This window comes from Berghia stephanieae, chromosome 8, assembly GCF_034508935.2.
Source record: "Berghia stephanieae isolate SIO BIC M18660-M18661 chromosome 8, UCSD_Bste_1.3, whole genome shotgun sequence".
In the NCBI taxonomy this organism is placed as follows: domain Eukaryota; kingdom Metazoa; phylum Mollusca; class Gastropoda; order Nudibranchia; family Aeolidiidae; genus Berghia; species Berghia stephanieae.
Genome location: NC_088367.1, coordinates 22,853,779 through 22,870,399, shown reverse-complemented (window position 1 = coordinate 22,870,399; position 16,621 = coordinate 22,853,779). Strand labels below are relative to the sequence as shown.

At 38.5% G+C, this 16,621-nt stretch overlaps 2 protein-coding genes across 2 annotated transcripts in view; both read left to right on the top strand.

Moving 5' to 3' along the window:
• Positions 1-2,615, top strand: part of LOC144978956 (uncharacterized) — an 8,195-nt gene extending 5,580 nt beyond the window's left edge. The window contains exon 4 of the mRNA XM_078925575.1: positions 2,445-2,615. Coding sequence (XP_078781701.1) covers positions 2,445-2,615 — 171 coding nt within the window. The remainder of the gene's footprint in view (positions 1-2,444) is intronic.
• A 903-nt stretch (positions 2,616-3,518) lies between these two features.
• LOC144978954 (uncharacterized) lies at positions 3,519-6,664 on the top strand. The gene is made up of 3 exons (XM_078925574.1): positions 3,519-3,708; positions 5,076-5,667; positions 6,290-6,664. Exons 1-3 carry the CDS (start codon positions 3,519-3,521, stop codon positions 6,420-6,422), a joined length of 915 nt encoding a protein of 304 aa, XP_078781700.1. The 3' UTR covers positions 6,423-6,664.
• Positions 6,665-16,621: the final 9,957 nt, after the last annotated feature.

The following is a 16,621-nucleotide window of genomic DNA, read 5'->3' as shown; positions in this document are numbered from 1 at the left end:
TTGAGAGTTTTTGCCAAGATGAGGGTCATTTAAATCGATCGATATTAATTTGAAGGACGATTTTTCAATCCAAATTTTCAAATATGGTGTTTTCCAGAGTACAGCAGTGTTGGTGATCGGTAATTATTTATTGAGACCCATGTCTCAAACATGAACTTAGAGATGAAAATTGATGAATTTTTGACCACAAATATGAAACTTGAGGTTAATTTTTATTTGTTATGATAGAGAATAGATAAGGATATAATTTGTTGCTTTGCAAAAACCGCGAAGTTCGCATTTCTTGTCATTCTAATCATGAATCTACTTTTCTGGATCCAATTCATCCTGACTTAATATTTCTTTGATGTTGCGTCACTTTTGTAACCCACAAACCACATCTGGTATTAAGTCTCCACAACCCAAATAACGGACAGAGAATTTGCAGTTTAAACTAGAAAAGATATGACCTTATTACTTCTTGCTATTTAGCAATATATATATATATATATATATATATATATATATATATATATATATATATATATATATATATATTCTTTATTCTTAACGAAACATTAAAAATCTTCGCACAAATCTCACATTTCTGGCCATAAATCCAATATTTACTATATTTATCTTCCCGCTATAGCACATTTTGGTACTTTAGGCCTAAAATGGTATGATATCGAGTTGGTTCAGATGCTTAAATTAACATTCATATCAAAGCTATCACCTGTACCCTGAAGAAAAAAAAATGACCAGAAAACTCGTCCTTCAAATACCAAACAAATAAAATGATTCTCATCTTGTCAAAAACTCTCCTTGAAGAATTCAATTTTTAAAGTCCCAGGCTTAAAATTATTTGACAATATAAGAGGGTCATTTTTATCTCTTCTCCTATTAGTGGTCCTACTGCCTGTTGTCCTATGCACAAATACTATGTCTTCGATCTGCTTACGTTAAGCACCCACTTTCCAACACCCGTCTCCAGCCCTCCAGCTCCTTTTCCGCCTCAGCTTTGGTATCATTCAAAATTACCATGTTATCTGCATGCATCACGTTCATGGTGCCTTACGCCGAATCTGTTCTATGAGAACGTCCACTACTATTGCATACAGCTATGGGTTGAGTGCAGATCCTTACTGTAGTCCTATGATTTCATTAAATGGTTCAGTTGAGCCATGAGATGTTCTTACCACTGTCTTTTTACCTTCATACATATCTTGGATAACTTTGATATATTACTCTATTACTCCTCTGGCATTTTTTCTTTCTGTAAGATATCGTTGAATAACGATACCAAGAAATTTAACCCTTCGCCTCCAATGGATTTCTAGACTTTTGCTGGTATCTCGTCTGATCCAAATGATTTTCCCCTTTTCATCTTGCGTATTGTATTCCGCACTTCGTTCTTGTTAATCACATCTACTATCTTCTCTTTAGGTTGTATAACTGCACTTATCCTCTCCCTGTCATTCTCTTCATTCATTCATGAGTTGTTTGTTGCATGTTTTCCATCGTGCTCGAATCTCTTCATCTTTGGCCAATCTCTTCCATTCTCATCTTTGCTCATCTTAATATGTTGTATATCGCCCCTATTCTTGTCCCTCTGTTTCGCCATTCTGAATATATTCTTCTATCCTTCATTACTATCTAATCGCTGATATATTCCTTTGAATGCCTCAGACTTTGCGTTTGCTACGTCTCTTTTTGCTTCTCCCAGGTTTGAGAGGTTTTTTTTGTTGTTTTGTTTGTATTTTTTTGCTTTTGTTTTGCAAGATGATGGTAATTTTAATCGATCTCGGGTGCAGTCGATATATTTTGTCGTGACTCCCGGTCCACCCAGCAGCGAATGGGCAGCTGAGTCTGTTAGATAAACTCGGCTCCATGGGTCGAATGGCTTTGAAGGACTACTTTACATTTTTGATGAAAACTTAGACCTCAGCAATTCATTGGTCAATTATCTCATTAGAAAAAAATATTAACAAGTAGAATGTTGAATGTATTAACAATTCTTTACGAAATATTTGCTAAAAACATTGATTAATTCTGAATACAAACTCGAGAAAATATGTTCAAAGAGCCTGGTTTGTGTGTTCTCTCGACAAAAAGATTTACTTCCGGTGACACTGTGAAACCAGATGATCTTCCCAGAAACATACGGGCTTCGTTGAGGATCTCGTAATTTTAATATGGTCTTGGACCCAATGCTCTCTATTAGAGGAAAATGGCTCTGCGCATGACAGTGGTGGCACTATTTTACAGAATGAAAGAGCAGCCCCACCAACTCTTTTACATATATTGATTTTTTTTAAATGCTGCCTACCAAACAAACAAAAATGTTTATCATTTCTTAAATTCAAATTTTAATATTCAGAAATTCATTATTTTTTCTCTCTCTTTTCCCCATCCCCGCCTCCCTCCCTCCTCATTCTTTTCTCCAATACACCCCCACTGATCAGGCCTATGCCTTCCACCAGAAATCTAGGGGTAAGTTCTACGTGGGCGGATATGACGTAGCCATCAACGTTACCTATGACGACGGTAGAGAGGTGCTTATGAGTATCAGGAAAAATGGAACAGCCGGCGGTGGATATTATTTTGTAAGTGTTTGGGAAGGAGGGCTCTTCTAAATAGCTTAATTTAGTACATGCGCTTTGTGGTCTTGTGGTATGACACTCTCTTTCGGATCGGAAGATACTGGGTTCGAGCCTCGCTCGGCGCATAGTTGAGTCCTTGGAAAAGGCTCCTTAATCAATTCTCTCACCGTACTCAAGTGTAAAAGTTGTACCTGGCCGTCAACAGGGTTGTCTATGTCAGAAAAATGTGTAATATCGCATAACAGGCGTCATGCCTCCTTCTAAGTGTTATGTGTTGCTGTTGGTCAGGGACCCTTTGTAAAGCGCTTTTTAGCACGTTTAGTGAATATTGCGCAATATAAAAGCTCAATTTAAAAAGAAAAATGGTCTTGAAAATCGCCATCGAACAATGTTAGTCCCTGCTTTGAGTTCCGCTCTGGGAGGTGCAAGTTTGAGTCCCTGGAATAGGTTCATTTCTCACATTCTCTCAAAATACGCATGTGTAAAATGAGTATTGTTCGCTTAGGTTATTAATCACGGTCATTGTTTACTGAATATTGACTGTTCGGACATTTAAAGGACATGGTGCCTGTTTATGTTTCCTCAACCATGAGTTCAGTTGTTAAAACACTCCATCTACAAGCAAAGTAATCCCCTGTTGAGTAGAAATTATTTTTTTTCCTAAGGTCTATTGAAAAACAAAAAAAAAAACAAACCAAAATAAACAAACAAACCAAAAAAAAACCAAAACAAACAAACAAACCGTACGTCTGCTTCGTGAACTATCCAAAAGCCGTCGACTAGGTTAAAGATACAGATCTTTTTGAAATACTCACATCCATTGGAATATAGCATTGTGAACTCCGCCTTGTGAAAAATTTGTTCTGGAACCATGCTGTAACTATAGTACTCTAGTCGGCCATGTCTGGAACTAAACAGCATGTGTAAGATCAGACAATGAAAGGAGTAAAACAAGGTTGTGTTTTATCGCCAGAATTTTTCAACATGTACACTGAAATAATCTTCCGAAAAACTAAAGAAGTACCAGGCATCTGTGTTGACGAACTTGAGGTATGCAGACGATTCAGTTCTTATGGCTTTTACACACCAGAAAACCTTCAGATCATGCGTGACAAATTAGTGGCTGGTAGCAAGACAAAGGGAACTTTGCTGACCCTCAAGAAAACCGAGTGCATGGTCGTTAACAAACAAAAGCAAGATCTATCTTTTCACATCAAAAGCAAAGGGAAAACCATCAAAAAAAGTTTTAAAGTTTAAATATCTCGGTGCAACACAAAAGACGCTAGATATTTTTTAGAAATAAAACAAAGAATATCGATCGCTAAAAACACCTTTCACAACCTAGGACCAGTCATCTCTGCACCAATATAAAATCAAACACGAAACTGAAGGTTATCCAAACATTTGTTCTCTTGTCCCTCCTCTACCCATGTGAAACCTGGACAAGGAATGCCAAAACCACCTAGAATCTTTCGAAATGAGGTTGTACAAAAAAAAAAAGATTCATAAACATCAAATGGACAGATATAAAAAGAATATGAAAACCCATCCATATTGTGAGCATCACCAGAAAAAGGCAAATGAGCTTTCTTGGCCATGTGTGGCGACGAGGGCAAATTGAAAGCCTAACACTCATCGGCTACATAGAGGGAAAAAGAGCACGTGCTCGTTAGAGGTCGACGTATTTGACCAATTTGAGGTTATCAAGAATTAACATCCCTACAAACTCCTAGTACATGAGGAAGGCCGATGACAGATTGTGAAGGCATATTATGATAGGCAACGTGCATACAAGCGCAGACCACGGATAAGTAAATAAAGTATTTTAGAAAACTATAATGTATTAGTATAAATACGTAATTGTTGAATAATGGGTTGAACTCGTTTGCGGTGACAAATACCGTTTTTCCGTGAAGTCACTTAAGTCAACGTCAATCTGTTTTTTAAGGAATGCATTTTTTTCCTTTTTTTTCTTGTTGTTGGCTAATGAAGGGTTTTGAGCCCAAAACGGTCCGTGTATGGTATTTTGTTCTTTTAAAAAAAGTTGTTATATCCAATTCTGTTCATTAGAGTAACAAATCTACCAACTAAGATATCTGGACTCGGATAAAAACACCAAAAGCTACATGTAATGTCTGGAGAATGAAATAGCACCTTCAAAAAAAGAACAATATAGTACGTTTCGAACTCAATGCCCTTCCTCAGTCAATGCATTAAAAAAGACAATAAAAGCGGTAATACTGCGGGTAAAATCTATAAGACAAGAGAAAATATATCTGCACGTTCAGTCGGAATGAAACGACATCTTTTTCGTCTATTTAGAAATTACATAAGGTGTTACACTTCTAATTGTTTCGTGGTTTGCTGAAGATTGGTTTTCAGCCAGGAACGTTCTGTGTTAAATGAGTTTTGTCCATTTTTGCTAAATGCTTTAACAACGACACCTAAACGTATCATTGCCATTTTGATAAGAACAAGAAATGAAATGAGTAGAAAAGTGCCAGAAGACAATAGAGAATAAAACTTCGCGGTGGTGGGGGTTCGAAACCACGTCAACACTTCAACTCAGCCTGACCGCGAGAGGGACTCTCTACAATCGACACATTCCACCTGTTACGATATCTCCGCCTGTTCTCGAGAGGAACGACGTCATCTACCACACAAGAGGGTCGCTCAACAATCGACGCCATCCACCAGTTGTAAATGGCGTAGATTGTAGAGAGGCCCAGGCGGCGTTGCAGGTTCAAATCCTCATCGCGGCGAAGTTTATAATCTCTATTGTCTTCTTGCACTTTTTTACTCACTTCATCTCTTGTAATTATCAACATAAGTGCTGCACCACTCACTTCTCTGTATTAATACTCATTGCCATTTTATCCCCTGGCCTAATTTTCACCTGGGCCACGTTCTCCAGCCCGTATCCAAACCAAGAGTGTTGGATTGCCAGATCCAGTCTTGACAACTGCAACGACATTGAGCTGATCCAGGCCTTCTACAGTTGTTTCTGGATTCTAAAACTTCCCAGATTCATCCGCTGCTTTGATACAACCATCTCTGGCGAACTAATCATGGGGCTTTTTAATAGGTAAGTGAATACAATCATCATCGTCATCATCATCATCATCATCATCATCATCATCATCATCATCATCATCATCTTGGCATTCCATGAAGGAATAATATAGATAATACATCAAACAAGATGTTTGATGTCAACAGGAATCACCCAAGTTGTCCGAAGTGAACAAATTGGGCGTTAATAATCTTGATCTTCAAATGGTCCTCGTCCTGTTTTTTAAAAAAGCTTTTATATTGCATAATATCCACTAAACGTGATCAGATCGCTTTACAAATGGTCTCAAATCAACAGCAGCACTTTACAAATAAGAAGATAGGACGAGACATGACGCCTATTAGGCAACATTATATTTTTCTCCCCGAAAGAGACAACGTTGTTAACAATTGTCATTTACACCTGAGTGCATTGAGGAATTCCGACATAAACAACGCTGTTAATAGCCAGGTATTCATTTTTGCACCTGACCAAGGTGACAGAATGTGAGTGGAGAGCCTTTTCCAGAGACTCATCTATGCTCGCTCAGAGCTGGTCTCGAACCTAGGACCTTGAGATCCGAAGGCAAGTGTCATACCACAAGACCACATAGCAGCACAATTTATCATTTCTCCAAAATAAAATTCCTCTCCAGATGTGTTGACATATTCTGTGGCACAGGGATTTGCAATGCTGTCATTGGGGAGATCGAGGCATCCGGATGTGATCTAATTGACCCGCCCTACGCCATTGTCACCGATTTTGTTAGCAACGTATACTGTACTTGACGGACCACCCCAGGACCATAAGCACCAAACATGCCAACTTAACCTCATATTCTACTGAACAACTATTTTAATCAGTTGCATAATGTGTAGTGTGGCAATAAATGTGTTCTCCAAAGAAATATCGTCGACCCATTTTGATAACAGTAAAGTTGTTTGTAACTGTGTTACAATATGTATTATTTACAATTTAACCTCTTGACATAATTGGCAGGGGAAATCATTAAAACTTCACAAAAATATCATTGGCAGTCTTTTCCTGCTTTTTTAATTTTCAAAATCAAACATTACCACATTATCATTACACATCATATCATGGGTATACAATCAATGGGGATGATCTACATTACCTTTCCGTGTGCTCGAGGTCAATGTTCACATTGGAATATGGGCTCAAAGCGACTGACATACATAGTGTAAAGTGTTCACAGCTTTGAAATATCTAGCATCACGATTGGTCATTTTGTTCAGCTTGACACAAGGGTATTTTTGCAACTTTCATAAACAAAGCAGCTTGTTTACATTTGCTAAGAACTATCCAATCGTTGGACAGCAACAAATCATGAGATTTAATGAGTTCGTTGGATGAAAACCTGAATATAGATCGCTTCCATTAATTACCTAACTGATGTGGGCGTTAGAGGTAAAAAAAACAAACCCGGTAGACACACAACTGCCTGGCTGAGTTGGGTCGATCGACCTCCCATGGTGGACAGGAGGTAACTTGCTTTGTCTTCTATTTCCTTATATCCGTTTTCTGAGATACTTTCTGCCTTTGTCATGGAGTGGGATTGCTTGGTTGGGTATGGCTCTAGTTGGAGTCCTTAGCTGAGATGAAAACAGTCAAATGTTTAGTATTAGTTTTGAGAGATCTCTTTGTTATGTATTGTTAGTTATATTTTGGATATATTCTGTTATTCTTCTCAGTGGGATTCTGTGCTGGTGTCGATATAAGCTTTTTAGGAGATCTCAAACTAAGTTGGGATAATGTGCTGATAGTGTGCTCTTGGAATCTACATCTGTTCCCTATTTGAACCAGTCTTCTTTGTCTCACTTTTTCTTCGGCTGAAAAACTTGGAATTCTAGGATTCTTCCTTTTTACTAAATGACCTACACGTGTCGGAAGTGCCGTAAAATCCTTAAAAACAAACAAACAAAACTACCTGGCGGCATGTTGTTGAATGAGAAAGAAATGCTTCAGGTTGGTTTACTTGGGGTCAGGCGAGGAAAACAGCCGTAAACAGGGTAGACAAGACACAACCAACGCGACACTGGATTCCAGTGGGTCTTTTGGAATCGTTTTTGACCACAAAAGAAAACAATTCGTAAGTTGTATTCCATAGCTCAACCAATGGGAGCACTTGTTTCCTTGAGCGCGACAAAGGATGTAAATTGAGCTCATTCATTTTCGTCTCCTGTTCGTGAATAATCAGTGTGTCACTGCGTACAGACGCTATAGAAAGAATAAAGATGAAGTCACTCAGGTCTTTGTTATTGATTTTTCTTGCCATCCACGTTTAAGAGTAATTCTCACTAAACCGTGTTAACTAGACTATAAACGACCAAGATGACACATAGTTTTGTGTGTTGGTCCGTTACAGTTCCGGATGGCAACGTTGTGAGTTTCTTAGCCAAGCGCACGCTATCCATACATTTCTGTAAATGACTCACAATAAACATATAAAACATACCAGCAAACAAAACTACGTGTAACCTAAAACGTTTATATTACTTTCCAACATTTATTTACTGAGAACTGATCGTCCACATGTGTTCTAAAAGCAATAACAAAGAAACTGTGTGTTGTTTCACTTTGTTGGTAAGACGCTGAAAGAACTTTTAATTCGAGATAAAACGTTCACGTTCGGTTCCTGTTCTGTTCGGCAGCTAAAAACGAGTGAGTTACACTCACTTTGCTTGATAAGACAAGAGACCGACTGAGAAGAAAGGTCAAACGGAAGTCAAGACGGACCGGAGAGAAACATAAATGCATCTAGTTTTCAGCCTAGCGACAACTCATCAGGCATTGCACAAACGTAAAATATGACATCAAAATATAAGTCCTAGGACTTACAGCTTGACGTCATTTTAAAGTTTTGTGCTGCGTCTAGTAGTAGTAGTAATAGCGTATGGCTACACCTTCAAATTATTTCGTCAACCCATCTTCTAAAGTATTCCTCCGCCTTAAGGACGGTTTCGTAGACACCTTCAAGTTTAGTGACTGGGCAGTGGAGGAGGATGTGACCGCTGGTCTCTGGGGCTGCCTGACATTTCTGGCAGATATCACTGTTTCGAAGTTTCCATCTGCACAGATTTAATGCAGTTCTGCCATGTCCAGTTAAGAGGCGATTTGAGGAAGTCCAGTATTTCCTGGGTTATTGAATGCAGGCACTCTTTTGGTTGTATCTTTAATGATGTTTCCTCCTCTTGGTGTTTCCCTGTTCCACATTTCTCTCCAGTTTTCCTCCACACTGAAGTCTGCCATTTTTGTTAGGTGGAAAGGTCTTCTCGATTTGAGTCGTGTTGTTGAAGGTGCCTGCTTTATTATTGATTTTATAGGATGTTGTCTGTGGCTCCGTCAATTCTTGCATGCATCCTTTGGTTTGCTTCTTGTCGTCTAAGACTTGGTGGTGCAATGCCGCTCAGTGTTGGGAGCCACTGAGTTGGAGTTGACTTGAGACATCCTGGTATAATTCTCATTGATTCTCTTAGTCGGATGTCAATGCGGTTTACATGTGGGCTTCTCATCCAAACAGGGGCACAGTATTCTCCGACACTATAGCACAGTGCCAAAGCAGACGTTCTCAGTACCTGTGGAGAGGCTCCCCAGGTTGTACTTGCGAGTTTTCACACAAGGCTGTTTCTTTTTGCGATTTTATTTGCGGTTCCCTCAATGTGTTTGAGATAATTTAGTTGTCTGTCCAATGTAATGCCGAGGTATTTAGGGTTGGGGTCTGGGGGTAGTATTGAGCTATCGGCTGTGATCTTCAGTTCTTTTGTTGCCTCTCGATTATTCAAGTTGAAGTTTGTGGATACTGATTTGGTGGTATTCATTTTTAGGTACCACCTATCAAAATATTGTTTCAGGCGAGTGGTGTCTTTACTAAAAACTTCTTCAATCTCTTTCCAGTTTTTCGATTGATAGGCTAATGCCCATCATCAGCGTATCCAAGTTTAAGTGCTTCGCAGTTTGGCATGTCGGAGATATAAACATTGAAGAAAGTTGGTGCCAAAACTGAACCTTGTGGTACCCAATTTTTATTTTTGCATGTTTTGCTTTTGTGTTCTCCCAGTATGACATAAAATTGTCTTGTGCCAGTCATGGTAGATAGCAGTTTGAGCGTTTTTCTACAAGGAATCATGTTGGAGAGCTTTAACATGAGTCCGCTTGTCCAAACAGTGTCGTAAGCTGCAGACAAATCTATTAGGACTGCACCAGTCCTCCCTTTTTGTTCTCAAAGCCTGCTTCAATATATGAGGTCAGTGCAAGGGCCTGTTCACTTGTGTTTCTTTGTGGTCTAAAGCCCGCTTGTTCAGGACGTATGCTGGGATTTATATATGGGGTGATTCGCTCTAGCACGATTCTTTCCAGGAGTTTGTATAAGCAGCAAAGTAGAGATATTGGTCTATAGCTGGATGGTTCAGTCATTGCTTTGCCTGGTTTTAATATGGCGATTACTTTGGCATGTTTCCAAATTAGTGGGTATGTGCCATTTACCATGATGTCTGTCATAGTATTTGCCAGCCAGTCTATTTTTTCTGGTCCAAAGTTAGTAATCATGTCGGGGTATATTCCATCAATGCCAGCAGCTTTTCCATTTTTTATTTTCTTTATAGCTCCTTTCATTTCATCAATCGTTATTGGGACACTTAAAAACATGCTATGGTCAGGCAGAGTTTTCAGGGTATTTTGATATTCTTTTCTTATTTCTTTTTCAAATTGATGGTTTGGTATGTGTTGCCCCGTTGTTTAATTTCTTTGGCAATTTCGTCAGCTGCAATTTGGCTGACTAATTTTTTTTGACGAGCTTCAGGGTTTAGCTTTTTGAGGGTTTGCCATGCATGGCTGCTGGAGTGACTGAGGTCAAAGTTTTCAACAGTTTCTACCCATCTCTCTTTTCGGCTTTCATATAGTGTGTTTAGTAGTTCTTCTCCAATCTGTTCATCGTGTGTCTCCTCATATTTTTTCAGCAATTATTTGCTTCGTTCATTCCAGCATGGGATGTATTGTTTTCTAAAACCCCTCGGTATGTTCTTCTTTGCGGAGGTTAGGACAAGTTTGTTAAATCTCCCTATATTCTCCGATTTTGGGGGGATCCTTTTGCAGGTTTGTCAATTTCATCAGTGAAAGCTTTCCAGTTTGCTTTTGGGAAATTCCACCTTGGATTGGGCAGGGTGTTCATGATTGGGATTTGGATTCCAGTTCTAACGAGCACTGGACGATGTTGACTGTGAGGAAAATCTCCCAGAATTTCTCTAGTTGACTTCAGCGAATTTCCATTTGGGACTTTTGTTACAAACACGAGGTCTGGTATTTAGACTTTGCACCGACGGGCCGATCTTAGAGTTCCTTTGTCTTTGGGGTTGTAAATGTGTGTTAGGTCATTAAGGCTTGCCCATTGTGAGATCTCATTCCCTGGAGTGTCATTTTTGTTGTAACTCCATTCTGAATGGTGGTTGTTGAAGTCTCCCATGATTATGGATGGGTGATTTACTTTGTCTTTAGGGTAAGAGCCCCAGTTAAGATTTGGTGAGTCTAGTGAGTCGTTGTTACTAGAACTCGGGGAGAGAAGTGATTCTATTGTTTGTTTTTTTAATTGAGCTTTTATATAGCGCAATACCACTAAATGTGCTCAAAGCGCTTTACATGGAGTCCCTGATCAAAAGCAACACGTAACATGTAGAACGAGACATGACGACTGTTAGGCGATATTACAATTTTTCAGACATAGACAACGCTGTCAACGGCCAGGTGCTCATTTTACACCTGAGTAACAGTACGGTGAGAGAATGTGAGTAAAGAGCCTTTTCCAAGGACTCAACCATGCGCCGAGCGAGGATCAAACCCAGGACCTTCCGATCCTAAGCGAGTGTCATACCACTAGACCACATAGCCGCACTGGTTGAACTGTTGAACACAATTCACAAATTGTTTTCTTTTGTGGCCAAAGACTTGTCTTTTGACGTCATTTTTTTGGTCATTGTCAGGCTATAAGTTCACGATGGCTACGGTGTGACTCACTTCGACAAGCGAATTCTTCTTCTTCAAGTACCAAGTCTGTGCCAGACATCGGTGATCATGGTACGCCATTCATCTCTCTTATCAGATAACCTCTGAAAACTAATATTACTCTACTCTTTCTTTGTCAAACTATTCAAATAAGTTTTTCTTGGTCTACCTTTACTCGTTTTACCTTCTATCTTTCCTGTGAGAGCAAGATGTTCAATATAGCTAGGGGAATTAGGGTAAAATTGTGCAAATTAGTGATGAAAGCACCAAATTTGGTACAAAGTAACTTGAGACCACTATTACTCGATGTTGATATAGAACCACATTGAGAAATTCCTCTAACAGTGTAAAATAGGGAGATGAAAATCCGCCTATATGAGCTATATTAAAACAAAGGGACGTAATCCATGAAATATTTGTTGACGATTCGACGCATATATTATTTTTAGCCCGTGTAAGCGGTTGATTATTTTGGCTTAAATAATTATCATTGTTAAAAATGTGACTTTATGTGATATAGGACCGTTTGGGCCGGTAGTATAACTTTATTATGAGGATTGGAAGGGGAGTGGTGGGAGAGGAGGAGATGGTGCTGGTATTAGTTTTACTTGTGGTGTGTTAGTCGTCAACGTGATGAAGATGATGGTGGCAGTGATGTTGGTGATGATGATGATGATGATGATGATGAGGTGATTGTGGTGATAATAGTAGTGATGGTGGTGATGATGTTGATGAGGTGGTGGTGGTGGTGATCTTGGTAGTGATGATGATGATGTTGATGATGATGTTGTGGTGGTGGTGATGGTAGTGGTAGTGATGATGATGATGATGATGATGATGATGATGATGATGATGATGATGATGAGGTGATTATGGAGAAAGTAGTATTGATAATGGTGGTGGGGATGATGATGAGGTGGTGGTGATCGCCGTAGCGGTGATGATGACGATGATGTTGTTGATGATGATGATGATGATGATGATGATGATGATGACGACGACGACGATGATGATAATGATGATGATGATGATGATGATGATGATGATGATGATGATGATGATGATGATGATGAGGTGGTGGTGGTGATAGTGGTAGTGATTATGGTGATGTTGGTAACTATTAATTTCGAAAATGAAAGACTTTCTTGGTGATGTATATTAACATTTTTAGATGATTAGGATCCAACAAAAATCTGTGGAACACATTTTTCTTGGTAGGCTTGAGAGAATTCAACAGCAGCCTTTTCTAGTCTATCCTGATCTCTTTGAATTATTTTAACGGCGCAAGATAAGCCAATACCTCGTTGTCAGCTTTTTCCATGGCAGTGTGTTCAAGAAAACCATATTATGTTGTCTTATTGGAGGCTAAAAATGTTTCCTTTCCTGAGGTTAGCCTGGTAGGGCCGGCTGGAGTCTGTCTCTGAACCTGATTGGTTGAACATACGACTGGGTGCAACCTCATTCACAGCATTCTTTGCTATACATCTTGATTAATTCTGGCAATTTATGGACCCCCCCCCTCTCTCTCTCTCTCTCTCTCTCTCTCTCTCTCCCTCTCTCTCTCTCTCTCCCTCCCCCTCTCTCTCTCTCTCTCTCTCTCTCTCTTTGCTCTGTTCTATACTTGAATGTTTTATATATAACATGGCTCCAAAAAGGAGCGCTTTTGTGAAAGACAACGAATAACAACTTGCAACAACCTAACAGAAAACATGAATAAAACAACTCCAAACAGATTTGGCTATTAAACTGTGGAGGTATGGAATCATAAGTAACACACACGACTGGATAATGGATTTTCTCACTAATCGTAAACAACTGAAAGAGCAATGTCAGACTCAGCTCCAGTACTACAGGTATGTCCCTAGGTACCGTACTAGGTCTCCTCTTGTTCCTTATCTACATCAATGATTTGCCTGAAAGATTGCCGCTAGGAACTCAACTGAGACTATTTCCGGATGACAGGCTTTTGTACAGACCAATAAGGCATAAGAAAGATTCAGAAATTCTTCATCGGGACCTTGGTTCCAGAAAATTACTAACAAAAGAAAGATAATACACAATACACAACAACACACTTGAAGACGTCACCAATGCAAAATATCTCGGAGTAACGATAAACAATCGCCTGACCTGGAAAGACCACATTGCAAACATACACAGGAAGGCAAACTCCACCCTGGGATTCTTCGGCTACAAAGTAACCATAAAAGAGAAATGCTAGAAAGTTTATGTTAGACCAACACTCGAGTAAAGCGGTAAGGCATGGGGTTCCGAAATTAGGTAAATAGCATCAATCTAAAAAAAGCCATAAAATTCGTTCAACAAAATCCTCAAACAAATCAAAGTCATATATGACACCCCATTTGGAACCATTTAAGGAAAGAAGAGAGAAGAATAAACTAAATGTATTTTACAAAGGTCAGAAAAACCAGGTCAGGTGTCATTACACGGCCTCCAACAGAACAAGAGGAAACCTGGCAAATTTATGTTGCCACAATCTAGAGTGGACTACCCTCTTCTCTCGTTTCTGCCCTCAACTATACGACTTAGGAACAATTTGGATAACTTCCAGTAAAACAGTTGGGTAAACTACTGCTGAGCCTTCCACGAGTAAGCTTCAGCTTGAAGAGGAAGAGGAAGAAGAAGAAACAATTTCAGCAACAGCAAAACTAGAACTTTGTTTGTTTTGGTAATATTCAGCATTTTTTGATGTTCATAAAACGGACATGACAAATATTCTAATAATGAACTCCCTGCGCAATCAAATCGCTATTTGAGAATATGGAGAGAATCTAAACATCGTTTATAATTTCTGCAGCCACGCGGATATTTTCGTTCATGTCTTTTGTCATTATTGAATGGAGGGAAGCTTCATCTTATTGTTGCAAAGCATACAATGTGTCCTATTTCTTGTGATAACGTCATCTGAGGGAAAACGCATATTCTGCCTCTTTGGACAGTGGGATGATGAGAGATTGTCTAGATCGGGATAATTTGACAAGTTTTCTTGTGATTTCTCATTTTTCACAGCAAGCCTTCTGATTTTTTGTGGCCGTATATCAAGAGCGACATAATTTGTGCCATTTGGTATAATTTTGCTTCAGGACCTCGAGTGCATCCTCAGAGCGGTCTTCAACAGACAAATCTAGCTTGCCACTATCATTTGCTAATCCGTTAAAAGTCTTAACTCCATAGCTGGTAGAACGCGACGCTACAAAAGTCACGTACCACAAGACCACAAGATTTCCGCTTTGACAGAGCCGGGCATTCTCATTTTTTTTTACCTCTTGACAAAGTAATCATTTTGACCAATCCATCTCAATACTGCACTTTGCCAATATATAATTGTTAATAGTTAGTACAAGATTTAGTACATTGTCAACGCCATGATTTAATGGGTTAAGTGACTTAATCACGGGATTGTTGGTGATGGGGCTGAGGCGGTTCATGACGGTCATGTTAAAGAAGATGATGATACGGACATTTTCAACCTGATATTTGATTTGAACCATATTATTACGCAAACTACAATAATAATATAACTGTATTGAATTAGTGTGACACATAAACATTGATGCTTAAGCGATATCTAGGTGCTCGGTATGCTGCTAATGATGATGACGATGATGATGATGATGATGATGATGATGATGATCATCATCATCATCATCATCATCATCATCATCATCATCATCATCATCATCATATTATTATTATTATTATTATTATTATTATTATTATTATTATTATTATTATTATTATATTATTATTATTATTATTATTATTATTATTATATGATGTGGGTAAAAGGCGACAGAGTTCAAGTAGACACAGTTTCGTGACCTCGCCGACCCGAAAGCGGACGACACAACTAGCAACCGCAGTATGCGATTCATTGTTTATAGATATCTTCACATGAGCGGGAGTCTATTATTTTCAAATAATTCTAATTCAATAAGACATTAAGAAAATAAAGATTATACTCTTTGAAAGCTATCGGAATATACCAAAGATATGAGAGGGAAAAAATCATGTTTTTTTTTTTCGTATTCGTATTCGACCACCAAAACTTTGATATCTTCGATTTCACAATCTCATGTTCCGCGTTCCAATGCCGGTAAAATTTGAAATAATCAAATTGGTATACTTTTGGATTTAAAAAAATACTTTAAAAAATTATGTTACTCTCTTGGTAAATGAATGAATTTGATAAGTTGTATGTTATGAATAAATGATAAGTTATACTTCCGATTTCGATTTAAGCATCAGTGTACATGTGTACTTGGTACCGATGACGTAGTCTGTGACCTTTTGACACCAAAGTAAAATGTCGTTGTGAAGGCGGCAAGTTTCATCACCACCGTGAATTTTTACACGATTTAAATTGCTGATATCTTAGCTCTTGGAGTGATGAGAAAGTGGTTCTATATCACAATTTAAATCTTAGAGCACGAACTTTTTTTCATAAAAAATTCATGCTTTCATCACTAATTTGCACAATTCGGTGGTTTTGTGTCCCTAATTCCCCTAGCTAATACATTTATGTCGATTTAGATGCCCTAAAATTGCATTTGTCTTTTTCTTATTGTACGAATTAATAACCTTTTAGTTTAAGCTTGTTCTAATACTTCTTCATTAGCTTTCTTCTCTGTCCATGAGATTCTTAAGATCATTCTAAGAAACCATATTTCTGCTGCCTCCAGTTTCTTTCTAATGTCTTCTGTAATTGTCCAGCTTTCACAGCCATGTAATAATACTGACCATACATATGCCTTCAAAACCTATTTTTTGTTGTCATTGAGATATTGTGGTTTTTGAAAATTAGAATCATTTTATTAAAACTATCTTTAGCTATTGCAATTCTTCGTTTTATTTCTGTGCTACATCTGCCTTCTGAAGATATTATGTATCCAAGATGTCTGAACTTGTTTTGTAGTTTCTCCTTTGCTTATTAAGTTGCATGTTGGATTTC

What these genes read in the sequence shown, in the direction of transcription:
- LOC144978954 (XM_078925574.1), top strand. Translation starts at nt 3,519, where the DNA reads ATGAAAGGAGTAAAACAAGGTTGTGTTTTATCGCCAGAATTTTTCAAC. An exon ending in GCGTGACAAATTAGTGGCTG is followed by an intron (nt 3,709 to 5,075) that starts GTAGCAAGACAA and finishes TGAAATGAGTAG; the next exon opens with AAAAGTGCCAGAAGACAATA. An exon ending in ATCATGGGGCTTTTTAATAG is followed by an intron (nt 5,668 to 6,289) that starts GTAAGTGAATAC and finishes ATTCCTCTCCAG; the next exon opens with ATGTGTTGACATATTCTGTG.